At 44.4% G+C, this 23,243-nt stretch overlaps 1 protein-coding gene across 1 annotated transcript in view; it reads right to left on the bottom strand.

Moving 5' to 3' along the window:
* Positions 1-9,968: 9,968 nt before the first annotated feature.
* STAC (SH3 and cysteine rich domain) overlaps positions 9,969-23,243 on the bottom strand; it is a gene marked incomplete at its 5' end in the record, with an annotated part of 81,121 nt that continues 67,846 nt past the window's right edge. The window contains 5 exons of the mRNA XM_079948257.1: positions 9,969-12,889; positions 16,849-16,986; positions 19,559-19,610; positions 22,428-22,516; positions 23,110-23,180. Coding sequence (XP_079804383.1) covers positions 12,791-12,889; positions 16,849-16,986; positions 19,559-19,610; positions 22,428-22,516; positions 23,110-23,180 — 449 coding nt within the window. The 3' untranslated portion in view covers positions 9,969-12,790. The remainder of the gene's footprint in view (positions 12,890-16,848; positions 16,987-19,558; positions 19,611-22,427; positions 22,517-23,109; positions 23,181-23,243) is intronic.

Here is a 23,243-nt window from a genome sequence, read left to right as displayed (position 1 = left end):
CTGCATATTGGAAAAGTTTATAATCACTTTTGTTAATTTCTCTTCCTGTAATGCCTAACAATCTCAGCCAAATATGTACTAAAAGGCAGAACTTATCACTGAACAAAACTCACTTGAGTGGATGCTTTTTATGGCAATGAATGGGAATTAATGTGCCTGTTTTAGCTCTTGATGCATCCATCTGCCACCCCCATAGTTACAAAATTGGTCTCATAAGTAGTTTAATTTGTGAATTTAATTTGTGCAATCAAGTGTTTCTGGCATTTGTGTGTGGGAAGAACTGCATTTGAATATCAAGGGTTAAGTCAATACTTCTTGAATGGAATGATTTCACCTAAGGAACATGGATTTGCTATGAACACTGGAGTATCTGGGTGGAATTGCTGAGTAACGGAAAGTACCTCAAAGCTCATTAAATCTTGTTGCTCTTTTGAGGCAGAGGATGGTGATGGAGAAAGGCTTAAAGCCAGGCTAGTAGTGTTAGGCCTCTGTCCAGAGTACTGAAATGTCTTGAACTAGCCCTGGACAGATAGTCCTATAAGCTTGATGCAGATGGGCAACAAATAGCCTCTGCATACAACTAAGATTTAGAGACCGGGAATCTGCATCCATCTCTAGTGCATTTGTATCCACCTTGCAAGTCAGATGAGATACTGCACATTGCCTCCATCTTTTCTTTTGCATTTGAATATGCATCATAATGTAAACGTGCCATCATATACAAATAGGGCAATTGATTTCTCAAATCAACAAGGGCATGTGAATTTCTGTCTTGCTTGTTCAAGGGCTGGGGCAAATGCTGTACTCCCTGGTGATGGCTGACGTGGTTCTTCGTGGCTGCTCACAGATGGTTGTGGTTAGAGTGATAGTTTAGGGCTAGGAAGACCCAGGTTCAACTCCCCAGTAAGCCATGAAGGATGCTGAGGGAGCTTGGTCAGTCATGACATCTCAGATTAACCTACCTCACAAGATTGTTATTGAGTATAAACAACGGGTAGAGTGTTTTGTTGCCTTCAGCTCTTTGGAGGACGGGTGGGTATACGTTTAATAAATAGATAACATTCATGGGGTAACTTTAATAATTTAATAATAATATTTTATTATTTATACCCTGCCAATCTGGCTGGGTTTCCTCAGTTACTTTGGGGAATAAGCACTCCCTTGCAGATTGTTTTAAGACGCCAAAGAGGTTGAGAAGCAGAAGTACTACTCATGTTTCTTTCACCCCATCTTATTTCACCTTTCCCCATTTTATTCAGCAAGGAAATGTCTTGCATCAGTTTTCTTCTTATCAGCCAAGATCTGTTACCTATCACTTGCTCTTTGGTTTTCAAAAACCAGCCTGACGTTGTCTTATTCGTTTTAGTTAATTGCCATGGTTTGATGATCCCTTTTAAAATCCTTGGCAACTCTAATCCTCTTCCTTGATAGGTGATTAATGACTTTTCATTCCCTTGACCACCGTGACAGACAGGAAAGTAATAAGTTGCCCCAACAAAGATCTTTCATCTAGCCTTCCATATACCTCAGTCATTCCAGGACGAAAGGAAAGAGTAATGAATGTTTCTGAGTTCTTCAAGAAAACTCAGATGTGTTGGTAGCAAATGTTAATTAAATGGGTTGCTTCAAATTAAATGAATAACTGAAAAGACTTTATTCTTCGTTCAGAATGGGGCTACAGGGCAAAACTAGATTTCATTAATGGGTGGTTAAAAACGAGCCTACTTTTCTTTGCTAGAAATTCCAGCATAGTTCAGGTTTACTGCTTCTCTATAAATATTACAACAGAATCCTTACCTATATAGTAAAAGGTAAAGGTAAAGGTACCCCTGCCCGTACGGGCCAGTCTTGACAGACTCTGGGGTTGTGCGCCCATCTCACTTAAGAGGCCGGGGGCCAGCGCTGTCCGGAGACACTTCCGGGTCACGTGGCCAGTGTGACATCGCTGCTCTGGCGAGCCAGAGCTGCACATGGAAACGCTGTTTACCTTCCCGCTGGTAAGCGGTCCCTATTTATCTACTTGCACCCGGAGGTGCTTTCGAACTGCTAGGTTGGCAGGCGCTGGGACCGAGCAGCGGGAGCGCACCCCGCCGCAGAGATTCGAACCGCCGACCTTTCGATCGGCAAGCCCTAGGCACTGAGGCTTTAACCCACAGCGCCACCTGCGTCCCTATATAGTCCCTATATAGTCCCTATATAGTCCCTTTTCTCAAAAGGAGCGCTAAAGCTAGCATATGTGATTCTCCTCTGTTTAACTGCACAACAGCTTTGTGAGGTGGGTTGAACACAGTGACTGGCTCAAGATCACCCAGGGAGCCTCCTGCCCAAGCGGGAATTCAAACCATGGTCCTATTCCAACCACTAAGCCACCCCACATGCTTGCTCGAATCCTGAGAGGCTCAGTACCAGCAAAGTTTCTAGTGCTTGCGCTTGGCAGGATAAGTTTAAAAATGTGATGGCAAAAAGCCATAGAACAGCAAAGAAGGAGCGAATTGGGTGACCTTGGTCCAGTTGCTCCTTCTCAGCCTCAGCCTACCTCCTAGGGTTGTTTTGAGGATAGTGAGGGAAGGGGAGGGAAGAAACCAATGTACCATTCCTTCAGCTCTTTGCAGGAAAGGTAAAGGTAAAGGGACCCCTGACCATTAGGTCCAATTGTGACAGACACTGGGGTTGCGGCACTCATTTCGCTTTATTGGCTGAGGGAGTTGGCGTACAGCTTCCGGGTCATGTGGCCAGCATGACTAAGCCGCTTCTGGCGAACCAGAGCAGCGCACGGAAACGCCATTTACCTTCCCGTCGGAGCGGTACCTATTTATCTACTTGCACCTTGACGTGCTTTCGAACTGCTAGGTTGGCAGGAGCAGGGACCGAGCAACGGGAGCTCACCCTGTCGCGGGGATTCGAACCACGACCTTCTGATCAGCAAGTCCTAGGCTCTGTGGTTTAACCCACAGTGCCACCCGTGTCCCTTTGCAGGAAAAGCTGGAGTGTAAATCTAATTTTAAAAATCTGTGTATATGTTCTCAAAGCCACCTTGCTCATGAAGTCCTGGTAGCCCTGAACAGAGTTACAGCATTCCCTGAGCATCGCCTGAACCCTGTCGTATATTACTGGCTGCCTGTCATGGTGGTGCATGAGCTCTGATGCGGATGTTAGACCCTGTTTCACTGGTGCCTCATGCTTGCTCTCAGTCCGCTGCATTAGTGGTTCTAATCGATTTAGTACTGATGAGTTTTATTGCCCCTGGCCGTTTGTCGGCAGCGCTCTCTGCCAGCTGCAAAGAGCAGGCAAAAGGACCATAGTAATTATGATCTTCCTCTTTACAAATGGAATGTGACTGATTTACATGCCCTTTCTCTATCTCCTCTTCCCTGTCCCCCCTTTGAGGCAAAAATCAGGATTCTCCACTCTCCGGTACCATCTAAGCTGAGTAATGGTCTGTCAGACTTTATTGCTCACACTTGACTACAAATTGACACATCACTTTGCCTTTTATGTGTCCCAGGTTGCCTTGTACATTTTCCACCACAATTGGAGCCCCAGCCATTCATCACAGATGCTCATATCTGTTTGATCAGGGAAATGCCAAGCTTCCTTCCTTGTTACATCCTCCAAGCTTAGAGGTCTATTAATTAAATTTGCACCCTGCCGGTGGTGCAGGGAGACAGCTGGCTCCACTGCTCTGTGTGAAGTTCAAATATCCCCCAGGTAGTTGGAGAATAGATGCCAGCAGTTTACAGACTTTTAAATCCCGGAGATAAGTTCTTGAAGTTTCCGTCAGTACATGAGCTCAGCTCTCTCTCCCCCCCGCCCTCCCCCTGTCCACCATGCAACTCACACAACACAAAACAACCCTCTTACTGGTTTGCTTAAGGCCCATGGGTAGGCAAATTAAGGCCCGGGGGCCGGATCCACCCCAATTGCCTTCTCAATCCGGCCCATGGACGGTCCAGAAATCAATGTGTTTTTACATGAGTAGAAAGTGTCCTTTTATTTAAAATGCATCTCTGGGTTATTTGTGGGGCATAGGAATTTGTTCATTCCCCCCCCCCAATATAGTCCGCCCCCCCACAAGGTCTGAGGAAGAGTGGACAAGCCCCCTGCTGAAAAAAGTTTGCTGACCGCTACCTTAAGCCCCCCTAGGCATATAGAGCCATGAATTGCCTTTCTGCCTGCCAATCAATTTTGGATGTGTTGTTCTTTCTCTCCAGAGGTCTAGGGCAGTCTTTGCTACCTTCAAGCCCCATGAGCCTTTCTCAGCCTCAATGCCTGCAGGGTTCTGAAGAGCTTGGCTTTTTAAATATTAAGGCAGAACAATGTAGGATTGAAACAAACAAACCTTAAGCAAAGTTTTTAACCTATAGCACAGCAAAGGATGGCTTTTCTAAACAGAGAAAGCAGCCCAGAGCTCTTTGCTGTCACGTAATTAATATTTTGAGCAGTCTCACTCCCTGCAAAGGCCATGGTCCTAGAGTAGCACAAAGATATAGGAAAACATAGAGCTATAAGGTCAGAAGCAAAGGACAGGAGGGCAACACGCCCCCCCCCCCCCGTTTCAAATATAGAGCCATAGGAGCCAACTCCTAGGGCCTGTGGGGCTTCACCCCCCCCCAATAAAATATTTGAGGGGGTCGGGCTCTTCCAAAGATGATGGGCACTGCCATTCATATGATGTGTGTGCACAGCATCTTGTGATCGATTATGCAGGGTGGGGCTTACCTGGCCCCCCCACAATATTTTATTCAAGTTGGCACCCCTGTATAGAGCTATACCCAATGCTGCATGAAAATGCTGCTTGTGCAACTGGGCCTCCTCCTCCTCTCCTTTCCTCACGTACCCTCAAAATCTGCTCCAGGGCTGCAGAGGCAGCAAGGGGAAAGTCTATGTACAAATAGAAATCTGCTGTGTGAATGGAACCCACTGACTTCACTGTCCTAAGCATCTGTGAGATGCTGTTGGAGAGGAGGAGAAAATCCTGAAAGCTGGGGACGGGAAATGGTTTGTCCTGAAAAAAGCAACAACTGGGGGGGGGGGGGCACTAGGTGGCGCATCGGAAGATGGCTGACAATAACATCTCTCCGACCCACACGAGGTAATTTGGAGGCTATGATGGGGGTAATTAGCCTCCTTAACCCCCCCAGGATTGTGGTGGGACGGCCCTTGCCTGCTGTGCCCTATACCACCCCCGAATTTGTGGGGGTGGGGGCACTAGGCACAAAGCCCTCCTGTGGGATTCCGGCACTCCTCGATGCCGTCTCTGATCCGCGCCTCTGGTTGCAACAATCTTCAAAAGAAACAATTTGGACGAGATAAATTGCACATACTTCAAGGAAAAAGGGGGAGTAAAGACTGCTGACAGAAGAGATCTCTGATAACAAGACAAATAAAATATGAGAAGATACGTCAAGATACGGTACGACAAATGACTGAGGGGGGAGGGGAAAAAACCTGCCTTTCCTTTTCTTATGTGATTAAACAAGAATCCCCTCCCCTAATGAGTCAGAAATTAAGGACTTAAGCTGTGGATTTAAGACTGTGTGGAGACAAACTTTCGAACCAAAGCAATGTTTCAAGACGAAGCTGGAAAGCTAAGAGTTTTGGAATGACGCAGTTAAAAATGCCGTCGCCATTTTGGGAGGCACTGATGGAGCTCTTGGGTCTGGGAGGAGAAAGAGAGAAATCAACTTCTCAGTGGGACTTAAGAGTGACAATGCCTAATTTATGATGGAAAGAGCGATGTTCTCTACGAAGGAGATATATGGAAACCATCTGCACCTAGTTTGGAGGAACGGGAAATCCACACAGGATCATTATACTTGCTTACCGGCTTAAGGAGACTAACAGAAGAGATCGTAAAGGGAAAAGAGAAATTATATGAACAAGATATGATGTGGAAACACCAAGATAAGACTGGATAGAATTATGAACTTTGTCTGGACTGATTGGGACTGATTTGGACATTAATGCAGTAATAAGAAGATGATCTGAATCCCCCTTTGGATCTTGAAGTATGGGTTCCCCCAACAAAATTTAAAAATTTGGCTTTGTAATTTGGAATTTATGTGATGTGATTTAATTTGATGTGATTGGCCAGTTAATAAAAATTATTTAAAAAAAGAAAGAAAAAGCAACAACTGGCTGGCCAGAATCCTGGAAGGAAGCATCCCTAATGGATAGATTTTGTTGCAGGTCCCATTTTGTGCTTACTACAAGCTATCTAGGTTTTACTTTATACTGCAGGAAGCCCATTTTCGTCTGCCTTTTGTTTTTCCTGCAGATGTTTTATGTCTACTCAAGCTGCTTTGAAAGAATACCTAGAATCAGAGAACTGTTAAGAGTTGGAAGGGACCACAAGGGTCATCTGGTCCAGCCCCTGCAATGCAGGAAACTTTTTGTCCAACGTGAGGCTCCAACCCACAACCCTGAGATTAAAAGTCTCATGCTGTACACCATCTGAGCTATCAAGGCTTGTATCCGAAAGAACATTCAGGGGATGTCCCTGTTTAGCAGGGACATTCCAATCACGCACAAATCCCTAATCATCGGGGGGATTCACTGAGGTATTCCTTGTATGGTGACCCAGATAGGCATTCACCATAAAGATAGTCTTTTGCAGCTGGTGGGTGGGAAATGGGGATTTTTTGATTTGGGCATGCAATTGAATACACAGAATTAGACGCTTTTGCTTTTGTTGTGTGTATCCTTTTTTCTTAAGTCTATCCTTTTCCATCTCTGCTCTTCTGGCTTTCTTTCTGGCTTTTAGCTCTAATTGACCCAATCACATCCCACTTTTAGAAGACTGTTGAACAACATTGGCTCAGTTGTAGACTTTACTTGCTGCTATTTATCAGTGTTTATAAATGGATTCAAAATAACAATGGGCTGGTGTCTTGCTGGATGATTTATTTTTGTAGTTAACCATGGAGGATGTGCTGACAGTACATTCCACTTAGGAAAATGATTATTTGTCCAGCATTTTATACTTTGCTGAAATATGGCAAATGGAGTATGTGTTAAAATGTGCTAACTGGTTTGTGCCAACAACGTAACATTTTAGTACTGAGACACTATGAAGACATAAAGGGGATCTTCATTTAAATTAACATACCACAGTTGAAACAGAAATGTTTGGTTTTGGGAAGGTTTCGTAGTCTTTTTGTTAGATGTACAAAATATTTTAATTTAGCATGTGAAATTTCTAAACATCAGTGGAGGCAGCTGGGGGCTCCTTGGAAGAGCAACCACATTTTCTGGAATCACAGTTAGAGGGAGAGCATTTGAAGAAAACTACCACCTCTCCTCTCACTGATTTCCCTCTTAAAAATCACTCCGTCTGTTCACAACTTTGCCGCTGTATATGTCGTGGACTGGCTAGATGCAGAGGAGTGATGGGAGGCCTGAGCTGCAGGGGAAGAAGGCTCAGAGCCAGGAGAGTGGTCAGAGGGAGAAGAGGAAGCAGACAAGGAGGAGGAAGGGTCAGAAGCTGAAGAGGTAACAGGGTTTAGTGAGCAGGAAGAGGCTGTGGCAGAGAGCAGTTCAGAATCAGAGGCAGAAGCGGAGGCTGGTGGCTCCAAAAAGGGGCCTTTTGGCGCTTTCTAGAGTGAGATGATGGAGGGCCTCACCACTGCTGCTGTCATATATGCTGTCATATAACAGACCCTCCAAATGTTCCTGTTTTCCAGGGACAGTCCTGGATTTACAGAAGCCATCCCGGTTTCTGATTTGATCCCAGAATGTTGTATTATGTTTTTATATATGTTGGAAAATGGGGCAACCCAGTCAGATGAGCAGGGTAATAACAATAATAAGGAATAGGACACCCCTATTTTCATTAGACGCAGGTGGCGCTGTGGTCTAAACCACTGAGTCTAGGGCTTGCCAATCAGAAGGTCGTCGGTTCAAATCCCCGCGATGGGGTGAGCTCCTGTTGCTCAGTCCCAGCTCCTGCCAACATAGCAATTTGAAAGCACGTCAAAGTGCAAGTAGATAAATAGGTACCACTCTGGCGGGAAGATAAATGGTGTTTCTGTGCGCTGCTCTGGTTTCGCCAGAAGCGGCTTAGTCATACTGGCCACATGACCTGGAAAACCTGTCTGCAGACAAACGTCGGCTCCCTCCGCCAGTAAAGTGAGATGAGTGCTGCAACCCCAAAGTCATTAGCGACTGGACTTAACTGTCAGGTGTCTTTACCTCATTGGAGAAATGTTGGAGGGTATGATATAAGCGAGAAGAAAAGTCATGGAGTGGGTCTAGGGAAAGTAAGCTGTGAGGGGGAGACATGGAGATCAGCCACCATCATCATGAAGAGAAGACAGCAGTGATTCAGGTGGCTCATTCTCTGACACTGGCCCTGGTTAGATTGTGGAGATTATCAAGAGATTTGTTGTGTCTGACTCTTCGTGACCCCATGGACCAGAGCACGCCAGGCACTCCTGTCTTCCACTGCCTCCTGCAGTTTGATCAAACTCATGCTGGTAGCTTCGAGAACACTGTCCAACCATCTTGTCCTCTGTCGTCCCCTTCTCCTTGTGCCCTCCATCTTTCCCAACATCAGGGTCTTTTCCAGGGAGTCTTCTCTTCTCATGAGGTGGCCAAAGTATTGGAGCCTCAGCTTCACAATCTATCAAGCGATAGGGTATGCCAAACACTATGCCTAAGAAAAAGCTAATGTGTTTTGTTTATCATCACACCCTGTAAATTGAAAACGAGCAGAACCTAAAAGAGAGATGTATACATGTTTGATCAGAGCATCCATTATCATTGCTCTGCTAATTGATGATGTAGACAGATGTAGACAGTAGACAGTATGTTACAAAGTGGACCTTAGCTGATGTCACTAGGTAAGGACAAAGTATTTTGGCAAAGAATTCAGCCTTTTGGGGTGACATAGTGACAGCAGCAACACATGTCCCCATCTTAATTGTGCATTGCAAAGTTCATTGTAAAAGGGGGTCCTTTGTGGCTACTTAAGCAAAATGTGCCGATATAAATTGAGCAGCTCAGTTGAAACATGTTCGGTTGCATGTACCAAAGGCCCACACTATGACAAAACTCAGTGAGAGAAAAAACAGGTTCAGCAGCATTTAGAGCTGGAAGATGTATTCTGTGTTCTTCAGGGAAGGAGGTGGCAATGTGCACTGTATGAGAACTCTCCTATCTAAGGAAGAGGACAAAGTGCATGTTCTCTTTCCAGTGACTGTGGGTTCTTTATTAAACAGCATATTAAATTAGATGCGAACATCTAGCCTCTGAAATTAATTTTTCCTGTGATCCAGTGTCACACAAAAGCTCGTCTATCCAAAACTAATCAGCTTGTTAGTGCTATATCTGTTGTAACTGCACACATGCAGGGCAAAGGGAAGAGAATAAAACCCTCTGTGAGGCACTAATTTACAATGTTACCAAGGACCAATGTGTACATCCTGGTGCTCTATATGCATTTGCCTTGGGGACACACGAGGGCTGGGCACACACCAGTGTGTTAATGTGCATGTGCATCACACAGATCCATTTTTCCTGTGTACGTTGATGTGCACATTAGACGCAGGTGGCGCTGTGGTCTAAACCACTGAGTCTAGGGCTTGCCAATCAGAAGGTCAGTGGTTCGAATCCCTGCAACGGGGAGAGCTCCCGTTGCTCGGTCCCTGCTCCTGCCAACCTAGCAGTTCGAAAGCACATCAAAGTGCAAGTAGATAAACAGGTACCGCTCCGGCAGGAAGGTAAACGGCGTTTCCGTGCGCTGCCCTGGTTCACCAGAAGTGGCTTAGTCATGCTGGCCACATGACCCGGAAGCTGTACGCTGGCTCCCTCGGCCAATAAAGCGAGATGAGCGCCACAACCCCAGAGTTGGTTACGACTGGAACTAATGGTCAGGGGTCCCTTTACCTAATACAAGCCTCTTTGATGAACCAAAGGAACATGAGAACAGTGATATGCATCAGTTTATAACAGTATGGTTAATTCAGGAATTTTTTTCTTAAAAAAATCTTTATTTTATTGCTTAGTATCAAAAGAAATGAGACGTTGATTAAAGGCTATTGTGAACTGAAATTAATATTCATCTTTATCCTATGAAGCAGGATTGAAGGAGGAACTTGAAATTAACAGAAGCCTCTGAAACAGGACAGAAAAACAGTATGTTGCATTCAAGTAAACAGTAGCATGTATGGATGGATGTATAATTTGACCTAATCTTTGCGGATCAGAAGACACTAACTATAGCACTGAGTTTGATTTTTCGGCAAGCATTGCAGGACCCCATTTTGCTCAGATCAGTAAATGTCAAATAAAGCCATGACATAAAAGAGGCTGTGTCGATAATGTGCCTGCTGTTCTTCCCCTTTGTTATAAGGGACTTTTGTTTCCTAACACTAAGGCTGCAATCCCATAGCCACTTACCTGGGAGTAAACCTCATTGAACTCAGTCAGACTTAATTTCTGAGCAGACATGCATAGGATTACATTTTAAGTTGCCTGGTTTTCCTATGCAAAAAAAAAAAAGGAATTGCAAATATATATATATATATATAGTATATATATTAAAAGATATGAAGCTGAATCCCCCTTCTCTTTTTAGGGATGGCTTTACTATTTACATGTTCAAGAGCTAGAAAATGGATGGAATGGTTGTCATCAGTGTCCAATTCTACTCCATACAGTGATAGGCAAACTTCTTCAAGCTACTCAAATATATACATGGACCTATAAGCCCACATATGGCTCCTGTTGTACGGATGAGCCATGCACACATTCAGCATTTCCATGTCGGCAAATGTAACTGCAGGATCGGGATGCAGAGTTGAGTATATGCTAGACACAGGAGCCCTTTGCTAAGTACAAAAAAGTGGCCATGAACTTCCCAGTTGCACCATCTCTGGTAGCAAATACGCACTGGGTTTCAGCCACAGATTGGAGTGCAAGGCAAGAGGTGAAGGTTGAACAGATGTACTTAGAGGTACTGGAATACAGCTACGTGCTTCTTGCTTAAGAGCTGCCAGCTAAGCAGTTTTCAAAAGTGTACAACTGTGGAGTTGTTGTTTTTCATCAGCAGGGGTGGTTAACCTGTGGCTAACTCCCAGAAGTTCTTGGACTCCAACTCCCATCAGCCCCAGCCAGCAGAGTTGGTGGTCTGAGATCATGGGAGTTGCAGTCCAGCAATATCTCCTGGGCCTCAGGTTAGCCAACCCTGTTCTTCAGCCAAAGAGCTGAAGTGTTTTAAGGGCGGCACATGATTTTCTGTGGAGCTGTCACACACGATACCAAGGTCAGTTGGCTAAGGGGAAACTGCCATTGTCTGCAACTCTTTCATCCTTTACAAGTGTAACTCTCTCACCACCTTCTTTTCCTTCCCTTATGTTTATATTGCCTTTGAGACTGTGTGCACATTTTAAACATGCTGATAAAACTTGTTCAAAGGGGAATTTCTAGATAGTTGATTTATAAAAAGAAGAACGAGAGGGGCTTGGAACTCTTAAAACAGTAAATGTTGGGCAACAATAGATTCCTTGTTACTTAAGTCTCTGAATTCTTGTGTACCTTGTACCTACACCTACATAAATTCTGCACAGCTTCAAGGATAATTCCTTGATGCCAACAGAACGTCTCACTAGATTGCTCGTTGAACCACATTTTGAAACAGTGGGTGAAATTCTGGTTTTATAGCTACAGTTTCCATCTGTGGCCAGATTCCAAAACTAGGCGTGCTTAAGTCTTGTAAGTCAATAAGCTGAAATATGCCTAACTTTATGTTGGCTTGCTTCTGGCATGTGCTTCAAGGTGAATTGTTAACACCTTTGGCCTTTTGAATTTGGTTGTTTTTGTTCACAAATGTATTAGCTCAGTACGTTTTTATTCCACTCATTGTTTTTTGTCAGCTAGAATCTGTTTCCCCCTGTTGTGAAATGAAATTGGTTAACCATATAAACAGGAACATGCTATATACACATATATATTAAAAAATATGCTCAAACAATATCAGAAAAATAGAAAAATTCTGCAACCCAGTTTCTTGTTTCTGAGAGCTGACTCTTTCCTACAGAAGGAAAAGGAAAGACTATTTTGGAGTAGGCCTGCTTTGGGGAAACAGTGTTTGTTCATCAGCTGTTTAAACATTTACATCCAACATGTGCTAAAATCTTTGCTTGTATACAAGAAACCCAAAGGACGTACAAGATCGCCACAGCAACATATATCAAAAATCACAGAGAAGTCCAGACCACAAACTGTTTCCTAAACCAGCAGCTCCACAATTCATCCAAACTGCCTTGTTACTGAAACTGAAAAAAGTCAGAACCAAACATTATGCCGATTCGCTAAAACCATAGACAACATTTTAGGACCAGACTCACACTATATACTTCAAGCTGTAGTAATACAAGGAAAAGGTCTGAACCCTTACTCATTCAATCACACTTCAAACGAGAAAGAAGTCCCAAACAGTTTTCTTAAGACACGTGAACAGGGTGCAAATCTAAGTTTAGTTGTCTGTTCCCATCAGTGTAATAGTTAGCAGCCTTGCTCAAAAAAATTATCCAGTTTAACTTTTCACTTATTTTAAAAAGTAAACAAGCTATTCCTTTCCTAAGCCTCATACCACTCTTGTCTGGCTCCATTCCTGATTGTTGTTGACCAGCCATCTCTTGTTGCTTAAATGTCTGATATCAACTGATCATTGTCATATGATTTCCTTGGTCATCTGCAAGACAGCTTCGATGGGGGTTACCATTGCAAGATGAGGCAGGCAGGTCTTGCCAGCAAAACATCACAACTGCAGTGGTTGAACAGGGAAAACTCAGATGTTTTCTAGGGCATCTACAGGGACAAAGCCCTTTTTCTTTCCACTGCACACTTTGATAAATCCGTCGTGTTCCTTTTCTGAAGTAATACAGATCTGTAGACAAAGAATAGAGAGAAAAGTTTAAACATCCCACACTCAAAAACCACTTCTATTCAGGAACCCAAATAGATATAGGCGATGCTTTGTGGCTGTAAGGTCTGAGCTGAAACAGACAACCAAATTTCTGGAGTACCCCATAGGCTTTACCTTTAAGTATGGAGGGCTGGCTGGAAAAAATATGGATCCTGTTGGGCCGGAGCCTCTCCAAGATTTGGGGTCTAACATTAAGGACTATCAAAAAGGCCGGCAGAGAGGAATTGAAAGAGATTTAAGAGCCTCGGACGTGAGATCTCCAGGCTAAACAGTATATTAGACTAATGAACATTTGTTGGGGACTGAAACCAGGAAAGGGGTGGGTGGAGTCTGGGAATCCAAAGGGTATATAACTATAACTTGCTTTGTTTTTTACTTTGTTTTGCTATCTGTATGGAATTTGGGAAAGCCGTGGAAGGGAAATTTTGGTCGACTTTAGGAAAAATGTTTAAGGTTGAGCAATGATGTATAAGTATTGATGTTTAAGCTTGGATATAAGGATTTGTTGAATTAATAATTTAAATTGGAATACAAGGAGGGGAGGTGTGAGGAGGTCTGAGAAACAAGTTAAATGAAAATAAGTAATTGAAATTTTATGTGTTCTTTTTTTAATTGTTTTTTTAAGTTTTGGATTTCTGTATTTTTGTTATTTTTTGTCCAATTTTTTCTTTGTGTGGTTTTTGAAAATGCCAATAAATATTCATTAAAAAAAGAAAGAAACAGACAACCAAATTTCAAAGCCCATGACAATGGGATTCCCATCCACACAAGAAGCAATGGGTCCTGCATAATACCACTTTAGTAATCAGCTGTCCATCAGGCAAAATTTGTAATGTGTGCTTTCCAATTCAGCCTCATGATGCAAGATTTTCTCCTTCCTCCCACCCATTCTAACACTGCTGTGTGCCTTAAGTAGAGATTAGAGAAAAGCAAGTTTCATGAGGCTCCTTGCATTTTGTGTGTGTGTGTGTGTGTGGACACCTGAATCCAAAACAGGCCTAAATGAGTTGGCCTGAAATCTCTTGCAGTCTTCAAAGGCCTCCTTGTCTGATTTCCTGAGTATGTTGAAACCTCTGGCTTTTGCTTGACTGGAATGTTGCTTGCTGTGCAGTGGTAAGCCACACCAGTTGCTCTGCTCAGTTTTGTCTCTGGCCTCATCTACCACTGGCCTGTGGCCCTTGGAAATGTGGGCCTCAGTCTAAAAGAGCCCCCCCCATCTCCCCTAGCCAATCAAGTTTTCTCTGCACCACCTCCCTGGATCTCCCCATGCTTTGGGCTCAGCACTTCCTTTCTTCCCACATCTGCCATGCATTTAACTCCCAGCACAACATCAGGGGGATCTAGTGCAGAACTGGTCCCTATTTGTGGCTGCAGTGTTTGGGCAGCTCAGAGCATCGCTCACTTGTTTTGAAGGAGTTCTTTGTGCCATTTCTCCCCTAGGCCCTCCTAAAGTCGACGGGCAAGCCATGCTCCTTTCCACCCCTTTCAGGCTCCAGCTTTGTTCCAAGGGTTTATATTATCTACTTGAAAGCAGAAGGGTACAAAGCTATATAAACACAAAGTGCTTTGCTGTCTGGGCAAAGCGACCCGGCATGCATTAGGAGGGCACTAAAAATATCTCTGCCTGTCTGAATGATGTTTTGTATTGCTGCTGTTGATATAACATTGTGCATAAAAACTTCCTCATTTCCTGCAATGGGCATTTTATGGTTTGTATGTGCACGTCTTGCCATACATATATAACCCTCATTAATGTGCTGGCGAGTTTGTGTAAGAAGGAGCAAGGATACATTCCTGTTTGTGACGTTCAGGGCCATTTTAAAATACAAAGGAACTCCACCTCAGGCTTAGCAAATGAGTGTTCCTAGCAGTCAGTTTGGTTCAGTGATTTCGTTGTCTAATGTCTGTATCAAAGAAAGAGAAAGCAGCTCCGTACTGTAAATTCATATGTGTGCAACGTGGTCAGATGGGTTTGTCACATGTGAGCCAGCTGAGATCCACCACATGGGGCCTCCTGCAGCTGACACAGGCAATGATCCGCCCGTGCACAGGGTCTGCAAGCTGGTCAGCACTATGTAGTACGTTTGGTGCATGAAATGAATGCACCAAATTCTGATAGGGTTGCCATCATAGCTGTCAACTTACAGATTTGAAAATAAGGGACCAGCAGCCTCGAAAGGATCAGCAGCCAAAATAAGGGATTTTCCAAGCACAGGTATGTTCAACTTCTGAGCCCCTCCGAGCCAAAGGCAGAAAGCCCAGCCAGAAGCCAAACAAAGCCTCGAGCGGTGGTTCCCACAGAACAGCAACCCGGCAAAGGGGATGCAGCAAGGAAAACCACCGTCACCTCTCCGCTGGGAAGCGCTGAGCAAGGGCGAGTCCCCAGGCAACGCGGCCGATTTGATCGGCTCAAGGCATGCAAGCTCCACCCCCCAGTCGTTCTTAGACTCCTTATTGGGTGAGCAACGCAGCCAAGCAACACAGTTGGAGCCTCCCTCCTCCCTGGCTGGCAGGGAGGGAGGGAGAGGAGCTGCTTCCTTTGAAACACGGGAAATTTAAGGGACATCATCAATAAGGGATACGGTGCTGGGATAAGGGACTTTCTTGCCAAGTAAGGGACGGTTGACAGCTATGGTTGCCATACATCCAGAATCCCCCAGGCATAGCTGGGATTTGGCAGTTGGAAACAGTGCCTGGGAGGAAATCGCCGAAATGTCTAGGATAATCCGGATGTATGGCAATCCATGCCGGAGGTGTCGATTTTGGTGAATTTCGTTTAAAACAGCTCAAAAACTTCATTATTATGATTTTTGGCCAAAAAAAAAGAGAAAAACAACAACTTTGTCAAAAGAAGCTCAACAATTTTTGTGTCTGGATTTTCACTTTTTGAAACATGGCAACCCTAAATTCTGAGCACATCACACAAGTTCATCTTTAAGGACAGAGTGCCTGCTTTGTACACAGAACATCCCAGGTCCAGTGTCCAGGTGTGGCTGGAAAAGTCTTCTGTTTGAAAGCCTGGAGGGTTACGACCAGTCAGTGCAGATGCTGAGCTAAATGGACCAAAGGCTTGATTTGGTGCGCAGCAGTATTCTGCATTTTTTTTCCCATCAGCAATCCCTGCACTTTGGTATCCTCCCAAAAGGGCTAGAAGATTGACCAATGGTCTTACCTGATGTCCTGTGTACTCCTCCTTCCCACGGTAGTGGCAGAGTACTTGTCATTTTACTCAGTGCCTCCCCAAAATCCATTAATAGCATCAACCAATAGCATTATTTTGACTTAACTGACTTTTTTTTTTGTATGAATATTAAAAAAAGGAAGAAAAATTACTTTCACTTGCTGTGACTGAGAGGCAGTGGAGGTGCTAGCAAGATGGACTGGCTTTTTAATCATTGCTTTTAATTAACGGAGACCGTGAACGACTCTTGTCCTATTATAGACTAGTTTTCTATTAATCTGCTTAACTGCCTGGCATAGGCTGGACTGCCATGGGCTAGTAGGAAGCAACAGTAATTTAAAAAACCCAGGTCCATATAATTTGCCATGGTAGTCACTTCCAATTCAATTACGACTCAATGTAAGCCCTCTTCCTTGGAACGAACAGCTGATTTGCACATGCCACAGATCACAAAACTGTCTCTAGTGGAAAGTATTGTGTCCAGTAACAGTGCTCCCCTTGTGGTGCTTAATCTGCGACATCCATTTTGCAATTTATCATGGGTGCTGTAAACATCAAGGGGAGAACATGACTGTGTGAGCTTGCCTATTTATTTCATAGGTATGTATCGCGATCTCGAATCTCCAATCATAATACATTCTCTTGGAAGTACGTACCATGGGATTTGATGGAGCATGAGAAAAGTAGAGGTGTGATTGCAATGTTTTAATGCACAGGAAGGAATTCCAGGTTTACTCACTTGGTTCTCTTTCAGTGTTATCTGGCCCTGCTCCTTGCATCCAATAAACGTTCTGATACACCTGAAGACATGTTCATCTTGTTGTACTCTTTGAACGAAATTTGCTGGGAAAAAGCCGACTCGGTCTTCTATTTTCCCCTGTGAAGAAGGTGAAATGACAGAAGAAGAGTCATGGGCTGCTGTAATGCTCATGAAGATGGTTTGGAAGCTGCTGCTACTGGTACAGAAGGCAGTGGCCTGATCTTAAAAGACTTCTGAGCCAAATTCAAGTTATTTATGCTGTTGCAGAAAGCACTAAATGACATGCAGCCCAAATATCTGAAGGAGTTACTACTCCTATATAGATATGGAGAGAGCCCTCTTGGCAGTTCTGCCATCCTATGAAGTTCGTGGGGTGATATGTGAGAGGGTCTTTCTGTAGTGCCCCCAGATGACGAAATGACCTCTGTTCTGAGGTTTGGCCACACTGTATACCTTACGACATCTGGTCCATTTGCATGGGCCTTTGGGGGGTGTCCCTTCCATTTAATATTTACAAAGTACATTGTATTGAGTGGTACATAACTGCCCTGGGACTGCATGGCTGCAGCACTGCATTTTGTTTTGTATATATTACATTTTTAGCCTCCAAGGTATAAACCACTGAGCCTCTTGGGCTTGCCGATCAGAAGGTCGGTGGTTCAAATCCCTGCAACGAGGTGAGCTCCCATTGCTCAGTCCCAGCTCCTGCCAACCTAGCAGCTTCAAAGCACGCCAAAAAGTGCAAGTAGAGAAATAGGTACCGCTCTGGCGGGAAGGTAAATGGCATTTCTATGCACTGCTATGGTTTCCATGCTCTGTTGCGCCAGAAGCGGCTTAGTCATGCTGGCCACATGACCGGAAAAAACTGTCTGCGGACAAACGCCGGCTCCGTTGGCCAGTAAAGCGAGATGAGCGATGCAACCCCAGAGTCGTCTGTGACTGGACCTAACGGTCAGGGTCCCCTTTACCTTTACCTTTTAAGGCATTCAAAGCGGTGTACGTAGTTCTCCTTCCTCCCATTTTATCCTCAAAACCACCCTGTGAGGCAGCTACAGCTGAGAGACAGTGACCAGTCCAAGGCCACCCAGTCAGCTATGTGGCTTAGTGGGGAGTTGAACCTGAATTTCTCCAGAGACTCTAACTGGTGCACCACACTGTCTCTCACGTTATGATAATGCCCCCACCAAATAGGCAGAGGGGTTGATTGCATCCTTCTGTTCCAGCTACAGTGGTACCTCGCAAGACGAAATTAATTCGTTCTGCGAGTTTTTTCGTCTTGCGATTTTTTCGTCTTGTGAAGCACGGACTTTGGAAAAGCTTCAAAAATCACCGAAGTCTTCAAAAACCTCAAAAAAGGCTACCACACTGCGTGCTATGAGTTGCTCCTCGAAGTCAAGTTGCAACTGCACCCCCTGAATGCACGGTTTTAAGAAAAAGGAAACAAACTTGCAAGGCAAAGGAAACAAACTTGCAAGACGTTTTTGTCTTGCGAAGCAAGCCCATAGTGAAATTTGTCTTGCGAAGCAACTCAGAAAATGAAAAACTCTTTCGTCTTGCGAGTTTTTCGTCTTACGAGGCATTCGTTTTGCGAGGTACCACTGTACTGCTCTGAATCAGCACCCCAGATTGAGAAAGAAGGGAAGAGCCCTTAAATTGCTGCAGTAATTTGCCAACAAGGCAGTGCTGATGTTTGGGAGTTGGGGGCATGTGGTTGCAGTTCAAGTTGCCTCTGGGGTTACTGCTGGCAAGCTTGATTTCCTTCTATCCTCCCATCAACCAATGTCCCTTTCTTGCTGCTGCTGTGCCTTGCAAAGGCTTCCTTAGAATGCCAATAATAGGGCCAGATTTTGGTAATATGGCGCCCTGAGCAAGGACAAAATCCCCCCCCCCAATATTTCTAATTTTCACAATAATTCTTTTGGGTACAGTTGCTTTTTGTGGATCTTCTCAGTAGATACCTGTCAGGGAACTGCCATCGGAGCCAGAGGAGGAGGGAGGGCTCCAGAGGGATGCCGGAGAGCGTCCCAGGAGGGAGAGAGGCAGCCCATCTGCGGGGGAAGGAAATCAGCGTAGCACCAGTGGAGAAGGGGGGCAGATGGGGGAATCGGTGAGGAGGCTCCATGACTCCTCGCCGGAGACCAGCGGGGAAAGCACGGGTCCTCCACTACCCACACCCTCCCTGTGCAGAAGACTTCCGCGCAGGGAGAGTAGGCGGAGACTTGGCATCAAAGAACTTCTTTGCTGGAAGAAGTTCAAGAAACGCCCACTGACGGATTCTGCCAGCGATTGAGACAGCCACGGATGGGTGGCCGTCCGGACAGAAAGGGTTCACCCAGGTGACTCAGCCAGGTGTGGCAACGACTTACGCACGAGCAACCCCTAGAACCATTACAGCACCCATATAAATATAGGTGGTATTACTATTTATTCATTATGTGCCCTCTCGACTCGGTGCTCTATGCGGGGGAACTGTCCACACTGCCAGTAAAGTACTACTTTACATCAGCTATTGAGCAGCTACCAAGGAATAAAAGTGTTCCCTTAGACCAGAGTTAAGCACACAGAATGTTGCTCCAACACACTGAAGCAAAGGAACGTGCTGTCGGTGCATCAGCACTACTGACCAACACACACACGTGCAATGTTCATTTTCTTTCTTTCCACATTACTTGGGTAATTGCGATCGTACCTTCCACCAGTCTTCATTTGAGTCCTCCAGAAGTGTGATCCTATCTCCTGGCCTACAGTCAGAAGACAGAAGCATTGGGAACACGTTGTTTAGATAAATGAATATGTATTACATTGGGCATTTTGTTTGAGTTCAGTTCAGCAAAATTTTATTTATTCATTCATTTAATTTGTACGCTGCTTTTCATCCAAACATCCCAGGGCGCTTCACAACAGGGAAAATACAAAATGAGAACATAAAATACATAATAAAACAAAAACAAAAACACACCAATAACCCAAATGACAACAACAACAACAAAATAAATTAAACGCTGCCCTTCTGACTGGGTTACTCCAGCCACTCTGGGCAGCTTCCAACAAAATACAAAGGGGGGGGGGAATCCTGCATCAAACATTAAAAGCTTTATTTTCATGTTAAAAGGCACAGTTTGTCAATATTTTCTGTGTTAATTTACATTACTATTAGCTGGCTTTATTGAGTTTTAAATGGTGATAAATTGTCAGCTGCTTTGTAAAGCTTATGCAAGCAGCCCAAGGATAATTTGAAGAAAAATAGAAAGCTAGGCTTGTTCATGTGTAATGTCACCCATGAATTCCACAATTTCTTCAGTCCCCCAAAGTGACTTTAATGATGATTTGTCTGTTTTATCTGGGATTCTGGGATTCAAACCTACTGGTCTAAATGAACCAGCTGAAGTTCCCACTGTGAAGCCAGTGGAATAAGCTGGTCATGATTAACTTAGGCCCTATAGCAGGGACGGGGAACCTCAGGCCTGGGACCAAATGTGGCCCACCAGGTCTCTCTGCCTGGGGCTCAGAACTCTCCCCAGACCACATCTTCTCTTCCTACTTTTGGTCCTGCCCAACACTGGCCTGTGGGAGGTTACCCAGAACCCCTCAGGCTGAGAAAGGTCCTCCAGCTCTTGCCTAGAGCTTTTGATGGGACTTAGTTAAGAAGCTAACTCTAGCAGGGTGGAAATCATTGAGTCCTTTGATGCCCTCTCTAGATCCAGTGAACAATTATCTCCATTTTCTCTGTCGTTTTCACATCTAGGTGCATCCCTATTGCAAGGTTCCTAAGCACCTCGTGAGGAAGCTTTAGTAAAATCCAAGTCGCTCCAATATGCCTGTTGGTTTAGCCAAACTTAGAGCAGCAGTGACAAATAAAAGATGACCCTGTGTCAATTCCAAAACGCCATTCTTCATACATGTCTAGTTTTTGGGTTAGCACCTTGTTCTTGACATGGTCATCACCATCAAATGTCAGTTAAAGAAATGTTGGGGAAACTCTTATCACGTACGCCCCATGTAATCTGTTTATAGTCAGGGAGGAGCACAGCTGGGCACTTGGAAATTAAAAAATATACATGTTGAAATGTCATGGTGGGGACTGTTCATGCGAGGATCACAACAACAACAACAACATCTATCTGGGCCAGTGCTCCTCACTGGAAAGAAAGGTGAATACTTTCTCCTAAATGGTTGCCAAAATGGATACTACTGGTTGCTGGGGGGGGGGGGGGGAGGGGGAGGAATTCTTCATCAAGGGGAACTGCCTTGATATCAAGATTTTTGAAACGCTAAACACCTGCTTCACCTTCTTGATTCAGGAAAACACTCTGGCATATTTCCTGCAACTGCTGCTCATTTCTAGCTAAGAGTAAAAGTCTGAGGTTTGAGTTGGGGCCTGTTTGATGGGAGAGCATTTAAGAAGGGAGGTGGAAGCATGGAGGGGGTGACTAGGCAACCACAAGACTTGTTCCTCAGGCCCAATTTTCCTTCTCCAGCTGGTCAGGAGGTGGCAGCTGCCATGGTTGGGGTGATGAAGCGGCAGGACAAGGTGGGTGGTGGCAACTGTGACGGGAGTCTAATGCTGAGTAGTTGCCAGAGTGATTCACCTGATGACTCTAGCTCTGAAGACAAAGATTTTATCTAACTTGGGGCTGGGATTTACATTACATCCAAGCATCTCTGATGGCAGATAAATGGCTCTTTGGGCACAGGAAATGGGGATTGCGAGAGTGACAGGATGCCTGAGCCGGAGGCCAAACACAAAATCCCAAAATGAATTTGTTGGGGTAAGCTAGAGAAAGAGGGAAGCAATCTGCTTCTCTGTTCCTAAGTGTCTCCTCCTGAAAGTTTTCTGCAGTTTTAAAGGGGGCTGTTTATCTACTTCTGCATTTCTTCTGCATTTCGTTAGGTCATTTGTATATGAAACCATCGTCACAAAAAGTGGCTCTCTTGGATTCATTGGTCTTGTCATTTTCGGCGAAGAAGGAGCAAGATGATGCCCTGAGTGACAGCCTGGCACTTCACAGAATAGACTTCTTTTTTAAAAAAACTTTTATTTTTATCTAACCAATCCATTTCTGCCACACAGTCAGGTATTGTCCTGCAGGTTCTATTTTTACATGCTGTGAATAAATTGTCCGGGGATGTTGTGGTGGATGGAGCCTGAATAGCTGCAGAGGTAGAGAGGAATGCCATCTAGCCTCTCAATTCAGCCTTCACTAACCTCCTTGAAGGCCACAACTCACACCAACGCTCCTTAAGTGCTTTTCCTGGCAGGAATGGGTCCTTGAACATTGATAATACCTCTTGCTTTCCTTGTCTGGAAGATGGAGAGAGACATGTCTGTAGAAAGCGTGGCTGGAATACAGCCTACTGCATGAATTTACTCTCGCTCTGTCCACTTTGGCTTCTGTCCCTACCTACTTTTTCCTTTGGCGTTCTGCTCATTATTGGTGTTCCCCTCGAGGAATTGTGGCCTTTGGGCTGGCTTGGCCCTGCTGTTACACGAACACATCTACACAGCAGGTCAGATCTGCGTTCTTCCCAATTCCCATTAATAAAATACACAAGTCTACCTCATTTCCAAGTCTTCATTCTCTTGTGGTACAAATTTGTACAAGGCAACATAGGCATCTGTCTGTACTGCATCTTTACTGAGAGATCCCTTCAGCGTGGAGAAAGAAAGAAAGAAGAGGAGATATGGAATCTGTTTAACAGTAGCGTTATGTATAGAACAAAGCTATAGACAAATTGAACCACATGCACTCTGAAAATGAGGTACTGATTTGATGTAGGGTGGTTTTGTTGATACAGCAATTGGGAGTAATAGTCAAGTTCAAGCCAAATATACTGCCGTGTTTATCTTAACCCGACTTCCGGATGGAGAACCCAAATGAGGAAAATCTATTATTTCGCGGTCTCTAGACTAATTTTGAAACAGAATTAACAAGCTGCCAGATTTCTGGATTTTGGCAGTGGGCTCCATGCTTTAGAATCTGTTAATCACTTTGTCATGGGCATAAATAAGGCCTCATTCATAGACGCTCATAGGAGTCACTTTGCTACTATGTGATCCCAAACTGCCCTATATGTAAAAACCACCTTCTTCATAGGAATGTGAAATTTAATTTCGGATTTGTTACAGCACAGTATATATACATGCCTACTTAAATGTAGGTCCCATTGAATCCCATGGGGCTTACTCCCAGGAAAGTAGGTACAAAATTGCAGCTTTATTGTCACATTAAAACAAATCACCTGTAGCATGGAGTTTATTTTCTTCGGTTCATCTCCAAAGTCCGCGGTACCATTTACTGAGTATGTGAACACTGTAATTAAGGGGACAACAAATATTAGGACCAAAATCCTAGCTGCCAAACAAGTCAGCCATT

The sequence above is a fragment of the Podarcis cretensis genome, assembly GCF_951804945.1.
Source record: "Podarcis cretensis genome assembly, chromosome: 12".
NCBI classification, from domain to species: domain Eukaryota; kingdom Metazoa; phylum Chordata; class Lepidosauria; order Squamata; family Lacertidae; genus Podarcis; species Podarcis cretensis.
This window is presented reverse-complemented; position numbering and strand designations above follow the sequence as displayed.